Here is a 9220-nt window from a genome sequence, read left to right on the forward strand (position 1 = left end):
AATGTTTGATCACTAAATGGTAAATTTTTAATCGTTTTTCAAAAATTGTGTTCATATACATTATTACAATATCCTAACATACATGTGGTACTCTCATATATAACGAGAATGTCATTATTTGAAAGTTTAATTATTTAATTGATCCATTTGGAGTTCTTCAACTTCGGAGTAATATGGTTTGAAAAAAAAAAAACTTCCGGAGTTATATTTTAAATGTTTTTAGGCTTGAACTTACATCTTCTATGCTCTCAATATAATATTTTTTCCTTTGTCAATAAAATAATTATTTTTCCTTAGCATGTTATTATTTTTCCTCGCTCCTTTGCTATTTTCTTAATATAGCATAATTACGCATGTTATTATTTTTCTTCCTTTTCTATTCTTTCAAATACACATTATTGCTTGTGAATGATATGATCCAAGCCAACACGACATACGACTTTGTTGAGCTCTAATTCAGCCTAGCCAAACTTGATTCAATAACTTTAAGGCCAAGGTTATATCCCGGGCACATCCTTCTTCCTGACCCAAAAGGTAACAACTCGAAATCATGACCTTTGACATCAATCTCATTTCCTATAAATCTATCTGGCCAAAACTCATCGGACCTTTCATAAAGCTTAGGGTCTCTTTGTATGGAGAAAGTGTTCACAAACACAATGGTATCTTTAGGGATATCATAGCCTTTAATTTTAACTTGTTCCCTAGCTAAGCGAGGAACGAGCAAAGGTGCCACTGGATGCAATCTCATTGTTTCTTTTACTATTGCTCGAATGTAAGGTAAGTTTTGCATGTCTTTCTCTTGAACCCATCTTTCCTTTCCTATCACACGGTCCAATTCTTCTGTTGCCTTTTTTACGATGTCTGGTCTTCTTATGAGCTCGGCAATTGCCCATTCCACTGTTATTGTTGAACTTTCTGCACCTCCAGCAATTAAATCCTGTAATTCATTATTGTGTAAAATCTTATGTTAGTTTACAATATATAACATCTCATAGGAACTCGATGTGTAAAGAGCAAAAAAAAAAAAAAGTGATTATTACTTAAAAAAAACTTAAAATTAGATTAATATACCTGGCAAAATGCCTTGACTCCAACTCTTCCTAGCTTAACTTCATTATTAGGATCATCTGCAAGTTGTAACAATACATCCACCATATCTTTAGGCTCCCAATTCTCCTTTTCTTCTTCCCTTCTAGCATTATGTTCATCCAAAACATGCTCCATAAACTTATCAAGATTCTTTGCCGAAATCTTCATTCTTTTCACATAACCATATACATCAATGTACTTAAACAAGGGGATCCAATCCCCAATATTAAACACCCCATTTAGCAAGAACAATTCATCAAGCATCAATTTAAATTCTTTAAGTGTTACCATTGATGTCTCTTCATAATTTTTTTCCAAGTATTTTTTCCCCAACACCATCCTACTAATCACATGTAGGTTCATAGCAAAGAGGTGATCTTTTAACACTATGGGCTCACCCTTAGTGTTAAATATGCCTCTTAACATGGCTTTAAGCTCTTCTACGCGTATGTACTCATATGAATCTAGCCTCTTGATGCTAAAAAGCTCCATCGAGCACATTTTTCGTGCTTGGCGCCAGTATGGATCATATTGAGACCATGTTATATCGGAGTAGTTATAGGCTGTGTACTTTCCTGCAGCATTTTGAGGCCTCCCGGCAAAGGTTTCATCATGCATTCTTAGGAAAGTTTTTGCCATTTCCACTGATGACCCTACTAACACCGAGACTGACCCAAATTGGAGCATCATTATATCCCCATATGTCTTAGAGAGCTCATGGAGGGAGCAATGGGGAAGGGACCCTATAAGATTGAAATTCCCGATAACGGGCCATGGTTTCGGGCCTGGTGGTAGCTTAAGTTTTTGGCGGGTAATGTGGTTAGTGAGGAGTACTATGGCTAGAATTACTAGCCATGCAACTGCGTAGGCTGCCCAAGTTGGTGCCTCTAAACCCTCCATTGGTGAATGGTTTGTGGATGGAGGTAAAGTGTTTTTTTTTGTTAATTATTTTGTGGTTTTATGTTATGTAATTAGAAGTTGATATATATGAGGGTATTTATAATATAAGAATCGAGAAAAAATAATATATGATGCAAGAAATGAAAACGTCTTTGTTGGACTAAAAACGAACGCATAAAACGAAATTAGAATGTCATGCATGAACTACATACTTTTCCAATTGTCTTGGTTGGACTAATAATAAATGCAAAAGTAATAAGAAACTACAATAATGCATGAAATAAAATAAATATTATTATGATCGACTTTGTTGAACCAATTAGATGTTGTAAAGGATCTTAATTACCTTTTGTGGTTCTATGATCTGATCTCATGCATAAAAAAATATTGTTGTTGCTAAATTGGAAATTGTATAGTCAATTTTGATTGCTACCCATTCATGTAATGTAAAAGATATATAGTACTAGTAAAGTAGTACTTGGTAAGATTGTTGTTAGAACTATATATTTTGAGCTGTAATAACGGAGTAAGACTGACTTTTATGTGATATAATTTTTTTTTTTTTTGGTGCTATAAAATATTGTGATATAATTAAATTTGATAGGTCGTTATTGGGATACAAATGAATTTGCAATTCTAATTAAGGTTTAGAAACAATTAATGTACTTGTATATATTATTGAATTTAATAGATTATTATTAGAATTTTGGTTAAGGCATCGGATAAAAATATCACCACTTTTATCATATCATGAAGAAAGTATTAATATGCTGTGGCCTAGCTACTTGTAGCTCTACTTATTTTACATACAACTATACAAGTATATCACTACATGACTTTCAACTTATGTCTTGTTTTGGATCATATAATAGCCATTGTACTCAAAATTAATTATATCACATAATAGCCGTTGCCAACAATTTATACTCAAAATTACTAAACTACTGTTGTTTGATTGAAATTGTTAAAAATGTGTTACAAGTTGATTGACTTAGACCACATACATCCAATTTTGCACCGCATGCAAAATCTACATTTAAATGTGTAGTTGAGCAAATTTGAGTTAAATGTTGTTATAGTTGACCTTGCTTTACACACAATGAAGAGCTAATATATAAAAATTAATTTCACATGTATTTTCAATCACAAAACATGTCTAAATTCGCATCAAACCAATATAAACAAGTTCGTAACCGATCTCCTGATTTTCGTTTCATAACTAGTATGAATGAACGATAATAATACAATATATAAAATGAAGTTGAATTTATCACATGGCCGACATGGTTGATATATAAGATAACATAGCATTCATGTTTTGCTTATATAATTTAAATACCATTTGTTATATTTGTCAATATTTGTAACTAATATGGATCACCACAAAGACTAGTATATCGTATTATTAATTATTAATTAATTCTATTATCATCGACAGTACAACTCACACACTTTAGCTGATTGATTAAACTAAGTACTCAAGAGGGCCTCGGACTACAATTCCAAAACCCAACTTGTAAAATCAATTAAGTTTATTAGATATTTAAAGTTCACAATAAATTATAAAGATTACATATGATAAATATGATGAGGAAGTCGAGGCTTAGCACAAGCATTAAGAGGAATTTTCTTAGGATTTGAACCACCATAAACCTCTTCCATATCTAAATCTTGAGCCTTCATATTATCGGGCAATTTCCATGCAAAACCATGAATAAAATTAGCCAAACTTGACTCAATAAGTTTAAGGCCAAGACTATACCCTGGGCACATCCTTCTTCCTGACCCAAAAGGCAGCAATTCAAAATTTTGACCTTTAACACCAATATCCTTTTCAATAAATCTCTCTGGCCAAAACTCATTGGCCTTTTCATAAATTTTAGGATCTCTTTGTATAGTGAAAGTATTTACAAGCACAATGGAACCCTTAGGGATATCGTATCCTTCGATTTTAACTTGTTCCCTTGCAACACGAGGTGAAAGTAAAGGTGCCGCAGGGTGCAATCTCAATGTTTCTTTTACAATTGCGCGGATATATGGTAGGTTTTGTATGTCTTTCTCTTGAACCCATCTTTCTTTTCCTATCCCGCGGTCCAACTCTTCAGTTGCCTTTTCAATGATGTCTGGTCTTCTTATGAGTTCAGAAATCGCCCATTCTACTGTTATTGTTGAACTTTCTGCACCTCCTACAATTAAGTCCTGAAATTCATCAATGCATAAAATCAATATTAGTTTACTAGAATTAATACATATTTCATCAGAATTCTAAATAGACTAAAGAGTGAGACTAATTAATGTACATACATAATTAATTATAAAAAATGTAACTTAAATAATGTTGTAAAAAAAAACTTATAGATCAATGGGAATAATTAATATACCTGGCAGAATGCCTTGACTCCAACTCTTTCAAGCTTAACTTCATTAGTAGGATCGTCAGCAAGTTGTAGTAAAACATCCACCATATCTTTAGGCACCCAACTATCCTTCTCATTTTCTCTTGTAGCATTATGTTCATCCAACACATGCTCCATAAACCTATCAAATTTCTTACCTAAAACCTTCATTCTTTTCACATAACCTTGTACATCAATGTACTTAAACAAAGGGATCCAATCTCCGAGATTAATCACCCCACTTAACAAGAATAATTCATCAACCATCATCTTAAATTCCTCTATTGTCACGATCGATTTCTCTTCATTATTCTCTTCCGTGTACTTTTTCCCTAACACCATCCTACTAATCACATTTAAGTTTAAAGCAAAGAGGTAATCTCTTAACAATATGGGTTCCCCATTAGTGTTAAATATGCCACTTAGCATGGATTTAAGCTCTTCTACGCGTATGTACTCAAATGAATCGAGCCTCTTAGAGCTAAAAAGCTCCATCAAGCACATTTTTCTAGCTTGACGCCAATATGGACCATACTGAGACCATGTTATATCGGAATAGTTATAGGCTGTGTATTTTCCGGCAATATTTCTAGGCCTTCCGGCAAAGATTTCATCATGTGTTTTTAGAAAGACTTTTGCCATTTCCACTGATGAGCCCACTAACACCGGGACTGACCCAAATTTGAGCATCATTACATGCCCATATTTCTTAGAAAGTTCATGGAGTGAACGATGGGGGAGTGACCCTATAAGATTGAAATTTCCAATGATAGGCCATGGGTTTGGACCTGGTGGTAGGTTAAGTTTACGACGGCGAAGGTGGTTAGTAAGGAAGACTATGGCTATGGTTGCTAGCCATGCAACTGCATAGGCTGCCCAAGTTGGTGCCTCCATTGGTAAGGTCACCATTATTATGAAGGTAAAAAGTTTTTTATTTTTAATTTTTTTTGGGGGTTTACGTTTGCATGTAGAATGAAGTCATAATTTTTGGAGGTACTATTTATAGTAAATTAAGCATGAAGAATTTAATATATAATTAATGCATGAAGTAAATAACCAAATACTTTTCTAATTGTATTTTTTGGACTAAATAGTTAAAACGAACGCAAAAGCTACTCTTTAATTCATTATAACCAATCATATTAATCCTACGTTAACATCTACTGTATTAGATATAGTATGTCAAGGATCTTCAATTTTGTATGTGTGGTTCTATTTCACAGGAATTTTTTGGCTAAACTAGAAATTTTCTAGTCTATTTTGGTTGCTAGCTAGCTACTACTAGTCTACTAGTTTATGTAAACGATACTTCGTCAGTAGTACACGATAAGATTGTTAAAAAAGAAATTTCTCAAGTTGTACAACGTTTTTTGAATAAGTGACTATATTACATTATTATTGGATTTGGTATTGTAGATCGATCATCAATTCACAAATTTCTAAATTGCTTGGAACTTGATAGAGATTGTTACAATGTCTTTGTACAAGCTAAGTAAAGTTTTTTAAGCTAATGACATGAAAATTCTACATATATATGTTGAGGAAATTCAAGTTTAAGTTGTTTAAAAATCTACCTTGCAAGTTGCATTGCCTGCACTTGCACAACATAATAATCGATTAACGATAGTTAATTATTCCGTAAAAAAAAAAAAAGCGATAGTTAATTATTACGTAAGTAGAATGATATCAAAATGTGTACTGGGCGACATGGGTGTTAATTGTTAAGTGCGCCATATACTTTGAACATATGGATTAACATTTCAATACTCCCTCCGTCTCTAAATTACATTCCTCTTTCGAGCATTTATTCCTCACATAATAGAGAGAAAGAGGAATGTAATTTAGGGACAGAGGGAGTACAACATATAGCACGCCAAAGAGATAGAGGTACAAAAACAAGAGAAAAATTAAAAGTTTTCATACTTTTTTTCACCTAAAATATATACTAATATTACATTGAAGCTTTCATTGATCATCTACTACTCTATTCGTCCCATAATACTTGAGAAGTTGGAGTGGACACGGAGTTTAAGAAAAATTACAAGTGGATCCATTTAAAATATTTGTTTATTGTATAAAATACGAAGTATACTCTTTAGTATTTTTATATTGTAAAAAAACAATATAGTGGAGTGAGAGTGGGGTAGGTGAGGAGAGAGAAAATGTGGGATATATTTTTCTTATTACTAATCTCATTCCATTTTTAGTAACGTGTCAAGTATTATGGGACAGATGAAAATGAGAACTGTATCAAGTGTTATGGGACGGAGGGAGTATTCAATAAAAGCACGGGCATAATTTGGGAAAAAAATATACTTTGTATATATCTTTGGTCTAATTTGCGTTCGCACGAGCATAAAGTATTTCATTAGTCTAGAATAACCACAAATTAATTGGTTTAGCGATGGCTAGCCATACATTACCGACGGTTTGTTATACTTTTACCGATGGTTTGGAGATGTCGGTAAAAACACGCTTTCTTGTTGTGTTACTGATCTATTTATTTTGACAATAACAATGTAGAATTTACTATCTGTTTTATTACTTGGGTCAGCACTCAGCAGTTCAGGTTTTGCAGGTCGAATAAGAGCACCCCCACTATAACATATATAAAAAAATACTAGTGAATGAAATTGTGTATCGACAAGCATGAATAATTAAACAATAAAACAAAACAATTTTAAAAATTTTTAAAAAGGTAGTGTTTACTTATTTTATCATGAGTTCATGACCAGTATTTTACACACTCAATTATTAATTAAAACAAGAACACAAAAGGCCCTAACCTAGTTACCCAAAACCCAACTTGAAAAATTAAGTCTAGCCTAGTTACCCAAAACCCAACTTAAGTTTAGATACTTTAGGTTCACTACAAAGCTTAAAATTTCACAAATGGTAAATATGGTGAGAAAGTCGAGGCTCAGCACAAACACTAAGCGGAATCTTCTTTGGATTTGAGAGACCATAAATCTGTTGCATATCCAAATCTTGAGGCTTCATGTTATCAGGCAATTTCCATGCAAAACCATGAAGAATATTAGCCAAACTTGACTCAATAAGTTTAAGGCCAAGACTATACCCTGGGCACATCCTTCTTCCCGATCCAAAAGGCAACAACTCGAAATCATGACCTTTGACATCGATACCATTTCCAATAAATCTATCTGGCCAAAACTCGTCAGGCCTTTCATATACCTTAGGGTCTCTATGTATTGAAAAAGTATTTACAAGAACAACAGAGCCCTTAGGGATATCATACTCTTCAATTTTAACTTGTTCCCTTGCTAAGTGAGGCACAAGCAAAGGTGCCACTGGATGAAGTCTCATTGTTTCTTTTACTATCGCGCGAATATAAGGTAAGTTTTGTATGTCTATTTCTTGAACCCAACTTTCCTTCCCTATTAAGCGGTCCATCTCTTCTGTTGCCTTTTCAACAATGTCTGGTCTTCTTATGAGCTCAGCCAATGCCCACTCTACTACTACTGTTGAACTTTCTGCACCTCCAGCAATTAAATCCTGTAATTAATTACCGTGTAAACCCATATTAATTAATTTACTAGGATTTATGTATTGTAGAATATCTATGAGTAATGAGGGAAAAAAAAAAAAAAGAGAGAGAGATAGATTAATAATCAATTTAAATAAATAAATAAAAAAAAAAAAAAACTAAAAACTAAAATCAGGTTATACCACGCAAAATGACTTCACCCCAACTCTTCTAAGCTTAACTTCATTATTAGGATCATCAGCAAGTTGTAACAATACATCTACCATATCTTTAGGCTCCCAATTTTCCTTTTCCTTTTCCCTTCTAGCATTATGTTCGTCCAAAACATGCTCCATAAACCTATCACTTTTCTTAGCCGAAATCTTCATTCTTTTCACATAACCATTTACATCAATGTACTTAAACAAGGGGATCCAATCCCCAATATTAAGCACCCCATTTAGCAAAAGCAATTCTTCAAGCATTAACTTAAATTCTCTTAGTGTTAAAGTAGACCTCTCTTCATTACTTTTTTCCAAGTATTTTTTCCCTAACACCATTCTAGTAATCACATGTAGGTTCATAGCAAAGAGGTGATCTTTTAACACTATGGGTTCCCCTTTAGTGTTTAAAAAGCCCCTTAACATTGATTTAATCTCTTCTACACGTATGTACTCGTACGAATCAAGCCTCTTTACACTAAAAAGCTCCATTGAGCATATTTTTCGTGCTTGACGCCAGTACGGATCATATTGAGACCATGTTATATCAGAATAGTTATAGGCTATGTACTTTCCTGCAGCAATTTGAGGCCTCCCGGCAAAGGCTTCATCATGCTTCTTAAGGATATTTTTCGCCATTTCCACCGATGATCCCACTAACACCGGGACTGACCCAAATTGAAGCATCATTATATGACCATATTTCTTGGAGAGCTCGTGGAGGGAGCAATGGGGAAGGGGCCCTATGAGGTTAAAGTTCCCGATGACGGGCCATGGTTTCGGGCCTGGTGGTAGGTTAAGTTTTGGACGGGAAATGTGGTTAGTAAGGAGTAATATGGCTATAACTACTAGCCATGCAACTGCATAGGCTGCCCAAGTTGGTGTCTCCAAACCCTCCATTATTGGTTTATGTTTAAATTTGTGGAGGTAAAAATGCTTTTTATTTTTGATTGTTTTGAGTGTGTGAGTAGAAGTTTGTATGACTATGGGGTATTTAATTACAAATTAACGGAGTAAGAAAAATTGAAATATGGTGCATGAAATCCACACTTTTCCAATCGTCTTTTTGGACTTTAATCTAATGCATAAGAAATAGTTACAATACTCCGTATCATGCGTGCATG

General features: G+C 33.8%; 2 protein-coding genes and 1 pseudogene across 2 annotated transcripts; all 3 read right to left on the reverse strand.

Moving 5' to 3' along the window:
- Positions 1-451: 451 nt before the first annotated feature.
- Positions 452-2004, reverse strand: LOC145616675 (trimethyltridecatetraene synthase pseudogene; annotated as a pseudogene).
- Positions 2005-3561: 1557 nt separating this feature from the next.
- LOC145618214 (trimethyltridecatetraene synthase-like) lies at positions 3562-5282 on the reverse strand. The gene is made up of 2 exons (XM_081672991.1): positions 4374-5282; positions 3562-4191 (listed from the first exon to the last, which is right to left on the reverse strand). Exons 1-2 carry the CDS (start codon positions 5280-5282, stop codon positions 3562-3564), a joined length of 1539 nt encoding a protein of 512 aa, XP_081529117.1.
- A 1992-nt stretch (positions 5283-7274) lies between these two features.
- On the reverse strand, positions 7275-8996 carry LOC145618215 (trimethyltridecatetraene synthase-like). The gene is made up of 2 exons (XM_081672993.1): positions 8079-8996; positions 7275-7904 (listed from the first exon to the last, which is right to left on the reverse strand). Exons 1-2 carry the CDS (start codon positions 8994-8996, stop codon positions 7275-7277), a joined length of 1548 nt encoding a protein of 515 aa, XP_081529119.1.
- Positions 8997-9220: the final 224 nt, after the last annotated feature.

Source organism: Chenopodium album, chromosome 26 (assembly GCF_948465745.1).
Source record: "Chenopodium album chromosome 26, dcCheAlbu1.1, whole genome shotgun sequence".
Classification (NCBI taxonomy): domain Eukaryota; kingdom Viridiplantae; phylum Streptophyta; class Magnoliopsida; order Caryophyllales; family Amaranthaceae; genus Chenopodium; species Chenopodium album.